Source organism: Leucoraja erinacea, chromosome 6 (assembly GCF_028641065.1).
Source record: "Leucoraja erinacea ecotype New England chromosome 6, Leri_hhj_1, whole genome shotgun sequence".
In the NCBI taxonomy this organism is placed as follows: Eukaryota; Metazoa; Chordata; class Chondrichthyes; order Rajiformes; family Rajidae; genus Leucoraja; species Leucoraja erinaceus.
In genome coordinates, this window is record NC_073382.1 from 13,011,088 (window position 1) to 13,027,971 (window position 16,884).

The 16,884-nt window shown below is 41.4% G+C and overlaps 1 protein-coding gene across 1 annotated transcript in view; it reads right to left on the minus strand.

Moving 5' to 3' along the window:
• atp6v1ab (ATPase H+ transporting V1 subunit Ab) overlaps positions 1 to 16,884 on the minus strand; it is a 43,306-nt gene that overhangs the window by 26,036 nt on the left and 386 nt on the right. Inside the window, exons 2-3 of the mRNA XM_055636637.1 lie at positions 1,204 to 1,295; positions 647 to 775 (exon numbers count right to left, since the gene is read on the minus strand). Coding sequence (XP_055492612.1) covers positions 647 to 775; positions 1,204 to 1,285 — 211 coding nt within the window. The 5' untranslated portion in view covers positions 1,286 to 1,295. The remainder of the gene's footprint in view (positions 1 to 646; positions 776 to 1,203; positions 1,296 to 16,884) is intronic.

Below are 16,884 nucleotides of genomic sequence, written 5' to 3' on the forward strand. Positions count from 1 at the left end.
ACAACTGCTGATGGTAGTAGCATAATGAATTCTGAAGTGTATACACACATCCTCAAGTTCAAACAAATGTCTCAAAACATTGGCTGGCAGCTCATTCTACAGCAAGACAATGATCCCAAACATACTGCTAAAGCAAAAAAAAAAAAAAGAAGAAAAAACTGAAGGGTACTAGCCCCCAAAACAAGCATAAGCTAAAGATGGCTGCAATACAGGCTTGGCAGCGCATCACTAGAGAAGACACCCAGCAACTGGTGATGCGCATGAATCGCAGACGTCAAGCAGTCTTTGTATGCAAAGGATATGCAACAAAAGACTACTTTCATTTACTTGATATTGCTGTGTCCCAAACATTATGGTGCCCTGAAATGGGGGGGACTATGTATAAACACAGCTATAATTTCTACATGGTGAAACCAAAATGGCCTTTATTAAAATGTGACAATGTGCACTTTAATCACATGTGATGTTTTCTATTACAAATCTCAAATTGTGGAGTACAGGGGCAAATAAATAAATGATGGGTCTTTGTCCCAAACATTATGCAGGGCACTGTAGATATTTCTTATTAGCCCTAATTTTTCTGCTTATCCCAAAGTATACCTGTGAGCAGAGTATTCAAATGTATATGGTTAATCAATAAGGATACAAGTTTCTTCATAAACTTGGATTGTGGCCATATCTCCCTCCAAACGAATAATCTCACCAACCAACTCAGAGTGACCTACACGGACCAGCTCGTACATCGCTGCTCCAGCCATATTTGAGGCAGTGACAACTGGAAATAATAACAACAGTGAAACAAGTAAAAACATTCGCTCAGAGAAGAGAAAAACTAATTGAAATCAAAAGTCAAGGGTCGTAGATACCACAAAATGACACGGAACAGGCTCAATCTTGCCATTTTTTAAAATTGATTTTCAAAGTTTTAAAATAGTCCATATTTTAAGTTTAAAATTCTGAAAGCCAATCCTCGCTCTTGAAATTAAGAGTGTGATAAAGAATGCAATAGAAGCATTGCTTGCTTGTTGAATCTAGTAAATAAAGTTATTGGGAATACTTCTTTCTGCTCTCAAAGCTGTATCATTTGTTAAAGGGTGGCTATACGTTTTGAGGATATGTTAACAAAAGCCTGATTATGTTAAAGAAGGTTTGCATAACACACAACAGTCAGGCAAGCAAACTCCAAATGAACATAATACTCACCGGGCCCCGAGACTCCAAAAACATATCCAACCATTGTCTCGTGTTCGGCATCTTGGATTTTGGGAAGTTTGCTGAAATCCATCTTGAACGATCTGAAAATATTTTGTTATGATCAGTATACAAATACTAAAACCAGTGCCAATTAAAAGGCAAGTGAATGAAAATATGGGCCCTAAATGGAGATAGGATAATTTATATGGGAAATAGCAGAGGAAATAAATACTGTGCAGAAGACAAAAAACAAATCTTCCCAAAAATACGAAATTGCCAGTGCAAACGTGGAAGTGGGAGAAATGAGTACAAGAAAAGTATAGAGAAGTTAATGCCCCAGAAACGTGCTGAAACCCAAGGAATTGATGATCAGAGTTTTGAAGATGGTGGCGATGGAGGAAGTGCATTAAATATTTATCAGTTTCAAAAACTACAGATTCTGGAATGGTTCCTGTACATTGGAGGGCAATAAATGTGACCACAATTGTTAAGAAAGGAGGGAGAGTGGGAAACATGGAACTACTGCAGAGCAAGTCAGCCTGATATCAGTAAGATGTAAAATGCTGGAATGTATAATAACATACGAGATGTCACGGTACCAAGAGAATTTGAGCACAAACAACATGTTTGATTAATCTATTAATTATTTGACAATGCATCTCATTGAGAAGCAAGAGAACCAGTGGACGTGGTCCATTTTAATTTTCAGAAGGTTTGATAAGGTCCCACACCTTCGGTTAGGACACATGGAATTGTTATATATTAGTGCGGTTTAAGAGTTGGCAGATACAAAACAAAATAGAAATGAATGGGCCCACATCAGGTTGTGACCAATGCAAGACTGCGGCGATCAATGGTTCAGTCAGTCCACATCTTGGCTGAGAAAACTATGCATCATATATCCAAGTTTGCGGATGACTTCAAACTGGAGAAATGAATATGAATGAAACTTTGTCACTTGACAAGTCACAGTGGTATTCTTTGTTTTGCATACCCAATGTGTGCAAAGAGTCACCACATAATGGGTGACAACAAAGTTACAAATTATTCCATTTTACCCAAACCATTTTTAGCATGGAGTTAAGACAACAACCTCTCTTCCAACACCAGTAGAAAAAAGGTGCTGGTCATAACGAAATGGGGTAAACTATGTTTCCCAATCTATGTCAATGGTGCTGAAGTGGAGATGGTCTAGAGATTCAAGTTATTAAGTGGAAATACCATTATCAATTTGACCTGGTGCAACCACATTAATGACACACCCAATGACATGTTTCTACTTCCTCAGAAGACTAAGGAAATTCTGACGATAGACACAAATATAACTCAGTGGGACAGGCAGCATCTCTGGAGAGAAGGAATGGACGAAGTTTCGGGTTGAGACCCTTCTTTAGACAGTCAGGGAAGGGGAGATACAGAGATGAGGAAGGGTAAGGTGTGAGAATGAGACATCAAAGGGGGTGGAGATCAAGGAAGATATTGAACAGATCATTGTCAGTTAGGAGAAGGCAACAACAGAGCAGAGATAAAATGTAATTAGGGACAGTCAGACTTGTCAGACAAAAAAGTTGCAAAGGAGGAGGGATGGAGAGCGAGGGAAACGAAGGTTTACTAAATTACTTGAAATTAGAGAAATTAATATTCATACTGCTGGGGTGCAAGTTCCCCAAATGAAATACGGGGCACTGTTCCTCAAATTTGTGCTGGGCCTCACTCAGACAATGGAGGAAGCCCAGGACAGAAAGATCAGTGTGGGAATAGGAGGAGAGTTCAATTCTGACCATCTCCAACGACTCTTACCAGTTTCTACAGAGTCGCCATAAAAACATCCTACCGCAATGCATCACAGCTTGGTGTGGCACCTACTCTGCTCAAGCCCACATGAAATTGCAGAGAGTTGTGGACATAGCCCCGATAATCACACAAACCAGCCACCCCTTCAACTCCATCTACAAATCATTGTGGCTCGGGAAAGTAGCCAAAATAATCAAGGAGGACTTGCACACCCCTCATTGAAACTCACCAAATAGTGAAAGGCCTGGATACAGCAGATGTGGAAAGGATGTTTCTACTAGAGGGAGAGTCTAGGATCAGAGGCCTAGCCTCAGGATAGACGTACCTATAGAAAGGAGATGGAGGAATTTCTTTAGTCAGAGGATGGTGAATCTGTGGAATTCATTGACACGGAAGGCTGTGGAGGTCGTCAATGGATTTTAAGGCGGAGATTGACAGATTCTTGATTAATGTGGGTGACAGGGGTTGTTGGGAGGGCAATGGGGTTGAGAGGGAAAGATAGATCAGCCACGATTGAATGGCAGAGTAGACTTGATGGGCTGAATAGCCTACTTCTGTTTCTATGCCATGGATATTTTTTTATGAACACTCCAGTCCTGCTCTCTTCTCCCCTCTCCAGTCATGCAGAAGATACAAAAACTTGAAAGCATGTACCACCAGATTCAAGAATATATTTTTGCCTGCTTTTACGATTCTAGCTCACTGCAGCACTAACATTTTTTTAATACTCCTTCCTGTGTAGCTACTCTTTTGCTGCAACACTGTTGTGGGACGTATAATTGTTATATGGTTATATGGTATCACTGATGGGGACGAGTCAGCGTACAGAAGAGAGATCGAGCAACTGTCCAGCGCAATAACCTGGCCCTCAACACCAGCAAAACCAAGGAACTGATTGTGGGCTCTGGAAGGAGTAGGAGGGGGACCCACAGCCCCATTTATATCAACGGGTCGATGGTTGAAAGGGTCAAGAACTTCAAATTCCTGGACGTGCACATCTCTGAAGATCTTTCCTGGTCCGAGAACACTAACGCAATTATCAAAAAAGCTCATCAGCGCCTCTACTTCCCGAGAAGATTACGGAGAGTCGGTTTGTCAAAGAAGACTCTCTCTAACTTCTGCAGGTGCACAGTAGAGAGCATGCTGACCGGTTGCATCGTGGCTTGGTTCAGCAATTTGAACGCCCTGGAGAGGAAAAGACTACAAAAAGTAGTAAACACTGCCCAGTCCATCATCGGCTCTGACCTTCCTTCCATCGAGGGGATTTATCGCAGTCGCTGCCTCAAAAAGGCTGGCAGTATCATCAAAGACCCACACCATCCTGGCCACACACTCATCTCCCTGCTACCTTCAGGTAGAAGGAACAGGAGCCTGAAGACTGCAACAACCAGGTTCAGGAATAGCTACTTCCCCACAGCCATCAGGCTATTAAACCTGGCTCGGACAACTCTGATTATTAATAACCACTTTCTGCTATTTGCACTTTATCAGTTTATTTATTCATGTGTGTATATATTTATATCATGGTATATGGACACATTTATCTGTTTTGTAGTAAATGCCTACTATTTTCTGTGTGCTTAAGCAAAGCAAGAATTTCATTGTCCTATACAGGGACACATGACAATAAACTTGAACTCTTTTCCAAATGTTGTTTAAATTCCATGAGCTTCACAAATGCCCTAACAACTACAGTGCCCTCTAGTGTACATTTTGTTTTCTGCAGCCAGAGGGATGCTTAAAGAAAAAAAAAATCAATATTCTGCTTTAATTTCAAAAGATTTTGGGATTACCTCAGGCTGTCCAGTCAGAAGTGAAATTGAGGAATTGGATCCCACAACACTGGGCAAGCTCAAAGTCGAAGTTTACAGATATTTTCAAATTAGTTACTTAATTTTTAAACTTCTGCAATCGAAGTTAATGGGGAGAGCAGTTTCTCAATTGTTTGTGCAATTTTGGGATCGTTTCTGGGAGAGAAAAACCATAACTGAAACAAGAAGAGAGTTGCAGCCATTTGCTGACACTAGTGCCAACGAAATGAGTGAACTGGAGCAGTTTGAGGGTGTGAGAACATAAGACAAAAAAAAGTGGGAGTTGCAAAATGCAGAGGAGGGCGATAAAGCCAGAAGGATTAACTCTTTGCCCAGAACAATTTATGTACACACTCCAACATTCAAACAGGACTGACAAATTATCACCATAGAACCATGCTGACAAGGTTTGGCAAGGAGTCTTCAATTTCTTCCTGATCACAATTTTGCCATTTTAAACATCTGATAAAAAAGACTGTAGAAGGTAACTAAAAAGGCAATATGGGGAGAAAAGTTGCTAGCTAAGAATATAAATGAGGATACAGGGCTCGAAATTAGCGGTTGCCCTGGTCCCACTGACCACTCAAAGTGCCGCCGGGCAACCTAAATGGCGAGTCATTTTGCCCGGCTTGGCAACTTGGTTTACGGGTATAGTCAGTTTTGACAGCTATTATCATAAAATGCCTTTAGAAAATTCCTTGGATATTTTACAGGGCTCGAAAATAGCAGAAAACATGCTTGCATCAATCCATGGTTAAGCATCCCAGGTCCTGACACACATACCCTGAATAGTGCCAACCACCGGGCAACCTAATTGCAATGGCGAGTCATTTTGCCATGTCATTGTGGTATATATCATGTCTTGCAAGATATTAGTTTGTTTTTATTTGAAGGGTATATGCTTCAGTGCATAATTTGGTAACTACGCTAAAGGTCCAAAATATCGCGGAATGCAAGCCATCTTAAATTACCACCTCGCGTTTGCCTAAAAAGCTGCCAATTTATCAAAAGGGAAAAAAAGTTAATGAGAGCCTTACTTTGATGAAAAATTCAGCGAGCAAACGCGATAATTCACGATATTTTGGACCTGTAAGGAAGACACAAAATATCCACGGCACAATGTCGGCTGTTCATTTCCGCCGGACTTTGGCACCTTCAGTTCCCTCTTGAATTTACCTTACTTGCTATCTGACATTTTTTTTTTCCTGTAAATCTAGGTAGCTGTGCCTCACGGTCACCCCCGACTGGCACAGTAATTTGCAGCTCACAACCTCGCCGTTTTCTAATCTTCTGGAATTATTTTTTAACGGGTGGGAAAATGCGTTTTTTCCCCATCCACTATTGACATGGATAGAAAATGTACCGACATTTACGGGTCCCCCAGAATGGCAGGTAGTGTAGTGGGGTACCCAGGCTCTTGAGACCGCAGCTTTTGGTCATGTGGGTGCGTTAGGATCAAAGCTGGGCTAGCCAGTGAACCTTTAGGGTGACTTTGGGTGAATCATGGCCCGTGTAATATTAATTTGGTGGTGACAAGAACAAGGCAGATTATCTGAATTGTGTAATAGGAAAAGGGGAAGCGCAACAAGACCTGGGTGTCCTCGATCTTACAGCAGGCAGGAAGAAATAATTCTAGGAGCAGAGCCTGTGCCTTTCATCCGCAGTACGCGTAATACACGTAACTATGTTCAACTCGCGTGCCGAGGGTGGACATTGTAAGCCTTCACTTACAATGGGCAATAAAAGCAGCTGAAATTCTGCCTTTGCACCGTGGACTGCGCGCAGGGTGCTGTGCATGCCTACAGGAGTGGAAACCAATCTGCGCATTTTGCGCGGTTTGAAAAAATAAATTTTTTTAAACGGGTGGGAAAATGCGTTTTTTCCCCATCCACTAACTTGTACCGAACCTCGAGTGTCCTCCACAGACTAAGGCATAATTCTCCTGTGCCTTTCATCCGCACGCGATCTGCGTATGCACGGTTTTTACGATTTTCTGCGCATGCGCGGTTTTCACGATTGTCTGTGCATGTGCGGATTTTTACAATTTTTAAAAGTCGACTGACTGCCTAGTGCTACCCCGTGCACATGCCTAGAGCAGAGGTCGTTCTGCAGTCATACAAGGCCCTGGTGAGACCACACTGGAGTATTGTGTGCAGTTTTGGTCTCCTAATATGAGGAAGGACATTCTTGCTATTGAGGGAGTGCTGCGTAGGTTCACGAGGTTAATTCCCGGGATGGCGGGACTGTCATATGATGAAAGCATTTGAACGACTGAGCTTGTATTCACTGGAATTTAGAAGGATGAGAGGATATCTTATAGAAAAATAAAATTCTTAAGGGATTGGACAGGCAAAATGCAGGAAAAATATTTGCCATGTTGGGAGAGTCCAGAACCAGGGGTCACAGTTCAAGAATAAGGGGTAGGCCATTTAGGACTGAGATGAGGAAAACCTTTTTCACCCAGGAGGGTTGTGAATCTGTGGAATTTTCTGCCACAGAAGGCAGTGGAGGCCAATTCACTGGATGTATTCAAGACAGATATAACTCTGTGGGCTAACGGAATCAAGGGATATGGGGGAAAAAGCAGAAACAGGGTACTCATTCTGGATGATCAGCCATGATCATATTTAATGGAGGGTGCTGGCTCGAAGGGCCTACTCCTGCACCTATTTTTATGTTTCTATCCTCAATGGAAAAGATGTGTACATAGACGGGTCACCAGGTGATTGTCAATATGTCATTCAACTGCTTGCAATACATCCTGATTACATAGTACAAATTTCATTTACATATTTGAAGTTTTTCCTCAATGATGCAGACCTTAACTGAAGAAAAACAGGAATCTATCTACTTGCAGGCATTTCTCTTCCCTCCCCCAAGCCTCAGTCAATACTTCAATAGATGTTTCCCTCCATTTCCAACACCTCTGGTGTTGACTGAGGTGATGGATTTGAGTATAGGAGCAGGGATCCTTCTGCAGTTGTATAGGGTCCTAGTGAGACCACACGTGGAGTATTGTGTGCGGTTTTGGTCCTCTATTTTGAGGAAGGGCATTCTTGCTATTGAGGGAGTGCAGCGTAGGTTTACAAGATTAATACCCGGGATGGTGGGACTGTCATATGCTGTGAGAATGGAGCAACTGGGCTTGTATACTCTGGAGTTTAGGAGGATGAGGGGATCTTATTGAAACATAAGATTATTAAGGGTTTGGACACACTAGAGGCAGGAAACATGTTCCCGATGTTGGGGGAGTACAGAACCAGGGGCCATAGTTTAAGAATAAGGGGTAAGCCATTTAGAACGCAGATGAGGAAACACAGAGAGTTGTGAGTCTGTGGAATTCTCTGCCTCAGAGGGCAGTGGAGGCCGGTTCTCTGGATACTTTCAAGAGAGAGCTAGGTAGGGCTCTTAAAGATAGCGGAGTCAAGGGATATGGGGAGAAGGCAGGAACAGGATACTGATTGGGGATGATCAGCCATGATCACATTGAATTGCGGTGCTGGCTCGAAGGGCCTGCTCCTGCACCTATTGTCTATTGACTGGCTTGATGTGCCTTGCAAAGTGCTGAATGATTCCCTGCCATCAGTTGTCATTTATGTAGTTGTAGTTGAATAATACCCTGTTATGACATCTCTTTCACCATCTCTAATTTCTCATTTACTCAGGATCCCTCAGCAAAACAACATCAGCATCCAAATCAAGCTGATTATGCCCTGATCTACCTCATCAACATTTTCCTTGAAGTGTTCTGTGTCTTTGTACAATGAATCAGCACTGGATAAGTAAATATCGTTTCTAATTAAGCATTGTGAATATTGAAATCGACACCTTTATTTTCGCAGTCCCTATCCTATACTTTTCATCAATTTTACCCCTCTCCCCAATATGTACTTGAAATTGAACTAAAACATTCATAGCCTTGATGTCATACTTAATTTTGGGCTGAAGTTTAGTCTATATTGCTATACTAATTACCTTCGATTTTCTATGTCCCCAAGATTGCCCAACTCTAGTCTTGCCATGGATCATCTGCTACTGAAGCCTTCACCCAAACATTCTTCAACTCGAGAACTTACTCTCCAAACACACATTAACATCCTCTTTCTCTCCTTATTCATCTGGTGAATGCCATGTTCTAATGTAGAACCCCTTCACCGATCACCATGTTCACTAATCTACACTGACTGAATTGATCACGACAGAAGGATCATCAAAGCAAACAGAACACCCATTTTCCAACACCTTCATCAAGGTTCCGAACAGAAGGATCAAAGTCTCCGAGGGCCCCCCCCCAATGATTCTGCTAAAAACGATAAAGATTAAAAGGAAAATATTAAAAGCTCAGTAACGTATACTAATTCAGATAACACTGGTTAACAAAATAGACAGCAAGCAGAAATAAAATTCTAAAGAGTGACCTGGTACAGCACTAGGGAAACTTTCACATTTCACTTTTTTGGTGCATGTCCCATTAGATACATCCTCGTTTCTTTCCCTTTTGCCCATCATGTTGCAGATGCAGCAGGATAGTTTTGCCCAAGTCTCAATTTTTCCAAAGCCATGAGCAGAGAGAAAATGTTTAATCAATAAGAGTTTTGTGCGAATAAAGAGAGATATTGAGAAGCAGAAATAAGGTATTGAGAAGGAGAAATAAGGTATATTGAGAACGATGGAAAAGACAAAAAAAATATTCCCCAACAGGTCTGCGCATTTTAACTATCCTTTTATGAAAACACATTGTTTCACTGTCATGCTTCAGCACTTTGGAAATTATCATAAGTTACCCCTGCATATCTCATCCCTGCATAAAATCGCCATAAATGTTACTAAAAGTTTACGATCCATATTTTTAAAGAGCTACTTGCCTGCTGAATACGTTAAAGGTAGTGAAATATTAATCTTCATCTCTCAAACTTCTGCTAACTGAAAGGTAACATCTAAACAGCAAAGTTAACCTGCCTGTTATATTTAAAAAAAAGTCCAGTGGAAAGTCCATTTCTAAGCTGACAAAGTTATTTAATAACAAAGTCCGTTAAGCATGTTGGTGTTGAATATTTATACACACAATCATACATGTTTAAGATTTTCAATGTCGCTTTAATTGCAAGATTGAGTTATACGCAAAACCCTTTTTGTTTATATATGAGTGGGACCACAATACTACTTAAGATATTCTAATTCAGTACAGTGTGAACAATTTATTTTATGATTAAATAGACACAGGAGCAAGACTAATTTAATAAATATCTTGAAAGGACCAACTTTGAAATGACCCATTACACAGAGCTACAGCAGACGCTGTAAGCAAGTCACTGATGCAGTAAATCGATTTTTTTCTTGCAGCCTGTACAAGGTTAGTGACATTCTGCTTGCGGGGAAAGTCTTACTCAAGATTTGCCACACCAAATTTATCTAGCTTAATGGCAAAAAAGCCAAAGAAACAATGATACAGCTGCCCCAATGTAAAATAGCCAGACATTCATATTGCAAAACGATTCAAGAGTGAACTGGTTACATTACTAAACAGTAAAATAACAATTTAAGGAGTAAAAAAATATAACAGTGATTAATTTTGTAATTGGACAAAACACCAGAGCATGGGTAAGTAATATGGTTCATATGGGCAGAGCAAGGGAACTAGTCCAATTGCTGGAACAAAAGGTACAGATTCTGATATGAAACCGCCACCATGTTTGAAAAGGGCACATAGCTTTGCAGATGATGTGCTCATTTGCAAAACATCCCATACAAGTATAGTGCCCTCCATAATGTTTGGGACAAAGACTCATCATTTATTTATTTGCCTCAGTACTCCACAATTTGAGATTTGTGAGAGGAAAAAAACAAAGGGGGGGGGGAAAACAAAAAATCAAAAAAAAAAATCACGTGGTTAAAGTGCACATTGTCAGATTTTAATAAAAGCCATTTTCATATGTTTTGGTTTCACCATGTAGAACTGACAGCAGTGTTTATACATAGTCCCCATTTCAGGACACCATAACATTTGGGATACAGCAATGTCATGTAAATTAAAGTACAGGTGCACAACCTTTTATCCGGTGTTCCGGAAACCGAAAAACTCCGAAAACCGGCCATTTTTCCCCAGGATGTCGTCTGCACACCAAAGCTCGTGTTTGGCGCCAAACTTGACCCGAAACGACTCACGGTCAACCCAGGTCTGTACTACTGTCGCGGCTGCCTCCTCCCCGGAGACCGGGGAGACACTTAAACATCTGTAAATCATTGCTTAAATGATAGTCAGTTAGTTTGGAGGGCTTTTATGTGAAGGGGTAAACTTTAATTCTTAGTCCCCTACCTAATCGGAGAGGCGGGGAGCGGTAAATGCCTTACCGGGTCGCCGTGCAGTAACCTCCGCAGCACTGTGGCCGCCAACTCCCAGCTGGGGCTGCGGGCGGCACCGGTTGTAGCTCCGACCCCGGCAACTCTACCCCTGGCTGCGAGGCGCTCCAAATCCAGCGCTGCCCGCGGCCGGACGCCCGCAGCCCCAGCTCCGCGAATGTTGGGAGTCGGCGGCGTCGCAGCGCTGGGATACCAGCGGGGAGCGGGCAATGCCTTACCGGCTCGCCGTGCGGTAAGCTCCGGAGCGCTGTGGCCGCTGACTCCCAACATTCGCGGAGCTGGGACTGCGGGCGTCCGGCCGCGGGCGGCGCTGGATTTGGAGCGCCTCGCAGCCAGGGGTAGAGTTGCCGGGTTCGGAGCTCCAACCGGCGCCGCCCGCGGCCGGACAGAGCCCCCAGCTCCGCGATGTTGGGAGTCGCCGACCAGGTAGGGGACTAAGAATTAAAGTTTCCCCCTTCACACCCCACCACCACCCCATAAAATCCCTCCAAACTAACTGACTAACATTTATGCAATGATTTACAATGATTCCCCGGTCTCCGGGGGGGAGGCAGCCGCTCCAGACTTTTCAAGCCGCCCGCACTACCTACCTAATCTACGCTAAAAATCTTCCATTCGGAAATCTGAAAATGTCCGAAATCCAACAAGTGTCTGGTCCCAAGGCTTTCGGATAAAAGGTTGTGCACCTGTAATCTTGTTTATTATTTTGTTGCATATCCTTCGCATGCAATGACTGCTTGAAGTCTGCGATTCATGGACATCACCATTTGCTGGGTGTCTTCTCTGGTGATGCTCTGCCAGGCCTGTATTGCAGCCATCTTTGGCTTATGCTTGTTTTGGGGGCTAGTACCCTTCAATTTTCTCTTCAGCATATAAAAGGCATGCTCAATTGGGTTCAGAGCAGATGATTGACTTGGCCACTCAAGAATTGACAATTTTTTAACTTTGAAAAACTCCTTTGTTGCTTTAGCAGTATATTTGGGATCATTGTCTTGCTGTAGTATGAACCGCCAGCCAATAAGGTCTGAGGCATTTGTTTGAACTTAAGCTGATAGGATGTGTCTGTACACTTCAGAATTCATTATGCTGCAACCGTCAGCAGTTGCATCATCAGTAAGTGAGCCAGTACGTTCAGCAGCCATACATGACAGGCCATAACACCCCCACCACCGTGTTTCACAGATGAGGTGGTATGCTTTGGATCTTGGGCAGTTCCTTCTCTCATCCATACTTTGCTCTTGCCATCACTCTGATACAAATTAATCTTCGTCTCATCTGCCTACAAGACCTTTTTCCAGAACTGTGGTTGCTCTTTTAATTACTTCTTGGCAAACTGTAACCAGGCCATCCTATTTTTGCGGCTAACCAGTGGTTTGCATTTTGCAATGTAGGCTCTGTATTTCGGTTTCTGAAGTCTTCTGTGGACTGTGGTCATTGACAAATCCACACCTGAATCCTGAAGAGTGTATCTGATCTGTCGAAGAGTTGTTTGGGGATTTTTCTTTTTATAGAGAGAATTATTCTGTCATCACCTGATCAATTATAAACGCCTGTGAAGCCATGTGTCCCAAACATTAAGGTGCCCTGAAATGGGGGGGGGGGAACTATGTATAAACACAGTTGTAATTTCTACATGGTGAAACCAAAATGTATAAAGATGGCCTTTAATAAAATCTGACAATGTGCACTTTAACCACGTCATTTTTTTCTATTACAAATCTCAAATTGTGCAGTACAGAGGCAAATAAAATAATTATGGGTCTTTGTCCCAAACATTATGGCACTGTATTATTTTCATTGTGATCTTTGGTTATTATGAGTAAATTGATTGAAACTTGCTACTCAGGTTAAATAACAAAGTAGAAATGTAGATATCCTACATCTCTCGCCAGGACCTGACAGTTATTTCCTGGCTGTGATCCACTGTTGGACTCAACATGGCATCTAATGAAGAAACAAATGGTTGGTCAGCACTTATCCTTAGATCCTTGCCTGGCTATACATGGTGCAGGATCTACAAGCACATTCTTTAGAATGACAATTATATGGTTATGAAAAAGAATAATGTTAAACAATCTGAGATGGCTTTAATGCTATTCATTTTAGAAGATATTTTATTTTTTATCATTTTTTCAAAATGTTAGATTTTTTCTGGGATTGTGGAACATTGGAAATGTTGACAGCCTGGACAGATAATAAAGGGTTACTAGCAGAGCTTGGTGGTAGGGCTTGTTCAGACCCTACAATATAATTTGAGCACTTTGCTGAAGGCCCAGGTAGCTGCTGGTTTGTTTTAAGAAAAATAAAATCTGCATTATTGAATTTGAATCTGGCAGGTTTGTGACCAAATGGTGCGCGAGTGGCAAGGGGGAAAATAGGGCCCATTTTCTGCAAAGTAGGACAAATCAAAATGTTGTGCCCGATGTGTATGAAACATGCTTGGATGAGTTTCATAATTGCATTTTAAGACAGTAGGTTTAGTATTTCTTTGTTTCAGCTAGTATACACTAATTTGGACCTATGAATTTGGGTGTACTCTGATGGAATAGGTGTCAATAGATATATTTTTGTCAATGGGTAAATGGACTGCATTTAAATAAAAACATCTCATCTTGACAGAAAGTTAAAATATCAAGACAAAGCTAGGGAAAAATATCCTGGGAATGAGTTCTCACTTCTACCATGGGTGCATTCTGAGATATGTTAGATGTGCATGAGGACACTGGATTATGACATTAAGCTCTCTTTGGTTTTGTACCCCAAAAACATTAGACAATTAACAATGCAGCACTAACTATCCAACCTTACTTTAAGAATAATCACATGCAAAATATTCCAGAGGACTTGCAAGTTGTTGATTATCTAATTACTAGATGTTAATAAAGAATGTTTTAAAGGGAAAACCACCAATTTACTTCACAGCCACATACTCTCTGAAGCAAGGATGGATGTTTTTTTATTTTATATACACAAATAGTATGGCAAGATACTTCAGAGAATATAAAGAAAGGCTGTGTGGCTTTTAGACCAGAACATGTTCATACTGCATTAATAAATCAGTTGAATTTGTCCAACAACGAGAGATCACTAAATAGTTTTTCTAATTCCTCGCCAACGTGTAAGTGGAATTCAAATTTGCAACTTGCCATGACTAGATTTGTACTCGCCACACTTTAAATGCTACTCATGACTGAGTCTCAATACCTACATATTCATTAAAGCATTTGAATGAGAAGGTAGGGAAGGAAGTGAGAATAAGCAAATAAAATGCCCAACAAAACTTAATATTTCACCTGTACCTAGAACACGCTGCTTATTGAAAATATACACATCATAGCCTGAAGCCAGGATAATTCATCACATGAACTTGTTTGGACAGCAAAATCGCAATGCCATCTGGCACTAAACAGACCAAAATACTTTAGCTTATAACACCATTGTAACACTTCACAAGCATGTTGTAGTTGACCATCTAAAAATACAACTGCAATTGCTAATGAATCAAACATCTGCATTTGATTCATGACTTATTGCATAAAAAGATATTTCCTTAAGTTGCCTCATTTTTGTCAATCACCTAAAATCTATATGTTATGCTTACTATCCGATCGCCAATTGTAAGTAGTGCTTTATTCAATCTCACAAAAGTTTTAATTATATCTCCTCAAAGACCACCTCAACGTCTCTCTCGCCATTGTGTGAAGATGTGGGAGAATTGGGCAAAGTCCTAAGATTATAATTCGGTCGTTTTCAAAGCAATTTACTATTTTTTCAATATTACAGCCAATGCAGAATTTACCTCCCACTGTGTGGTAAGACAGCAAGCTGGAAGCTAATATTTTTTCAGGTCAATTTGGAACTTTGACCTTGATTCTTGTTTCACGTGCATGTCAAGTCTCAGATTCGCTCAACAGCCCAGTGTAGAATTCTCAAATGGTAGTTTTTCTTAAAAATGCTGACAGAATTAGAAATTGACCTAACATTCTCCCACGGCTTCTTTCTTGAATTAAAGAACCACCAGTCATTCTCCACCATACCCTACTTTATATGGGTGAATTTTGTTATCCATACAATGGAACACGTGCAACAAAAGAAAATAAGTGCAGGAGGTGACCAAAAAGTCCCTCATGCCTGCCCCACGATATAACATGATCATGGCTAACCTGCCCCAAATCTTATCTCTTTTTTTGTGGCAATTTCTCATGGCCCTCAATTCACTGATCGTTCACAGATTTACCTCTTTAAATGCTTCTTGTTACCTAGACTCCACAACACCATATGGTAAAGAATTCAAAAGAAACATTTAAGCATTTCAGTTTTGAATGACAGTCTGCTTTCCTTGCAATTATATTGCCTTGTTGGAGATCATCCCATTAGTGGAAACATTTCGATGTCTACCATGTAATTCCCGCTTATTGAAACATAAGATCCTGAGATCACCCCTCATTCTTCTAAACTTCAAGCAACAGTGTTTTTAAGACATTTGTGATAAGGCAAACTTCTCAATCCAGGAGTTAGCCTAGGAAATCTAATGGTTTTCCTAACTAGTATATTGTTTTTTTAAAGACCAGAACTCCACACATTTCTCCAGGTTTCAGCTACACTAAAATCCAATGCTTTAGCAAGAATTGTTTACTTGATCAATCTTTGACTAATTCCTTAACTTCTCCATCTCAGAATGGATTAATATCCATAATTAGCCCAGAGACTCTTAGATATATTAACAACACTTCCTCTTACATTTCCTGCTCTGAAACAAAGTTCAAAATGAAAAGGTAGGAGTAGTTCATTATTCCTACCAGTTAAGTGTTATATTCAGCATTTAATAGTTGGCCAGTGTATTAAGAACCTCTACAAGAGTTATGAAACTAGAGTTTCATTTCCTTAAAATGGTACAAAGAACAGCTTGACTCTACTTCTCAGCCCACATCCCTGGATGATTGATGGATTGCTCAATGATGCAGCACGCCTATATAGCCACTTAACCTGACACTACACACACACATACAACAACTGGCCGGTTGGGAAGGTGGTTTAAAAAAACAGTACTGGGAGATTGTAGAAGTGGTCAAATTGGGACAATAGCTCTGTTTCAATGTTTGAGGTAAAGCAGAAAGTAATGAGGCCATGGGGATGAGACTAAAGTCTAGCTTGGCACTAAAGTAGGAAAATTGTCATCTCCCAACTTCACTGAACCCCTCAGCTTGCTGTTTTCCTCTACTCTTGCTCATCAGACCTAAGCTTATTACATAAAATGCTGGAGTAACTCAGCAAGAGTTACTTCAGTCTGAAGGGTCCCGACCCGAAATGTCACCCATTCCTTCTCTCCAGATGCTGCCTGTCCCGCTGAGTTACTCCAGCATGTTGTGTCTACCTTTGATTTAAACCAGCATCTACAGTTCTTTCCTATACAAGCTTATTACATTCTCCCTTCCTTCTTTACCAACTACAGACTTGCTGTCTCCCCCATACCAACCCTGGGCTTGCTGATTTCACCCATTCGTGTATCATCCCCATACACTACACCCTCACCCTCTACCAGCTCCAGGCTTGTTGACCCCTTGTCCTCCACCAGCTCCAGGCTTGTTGACCCCTTGTCCTCCACCAGCATCAGGCTTACAGCCCCTCTCCCTCCTCCACCAGCCCCAGGCTTGTTGCCTCCTTGCCCTACACCAGCCCTTCCATACTTGTTTCAAGCCTCCCTCCTCTGCCAGCCCCAGGCTCG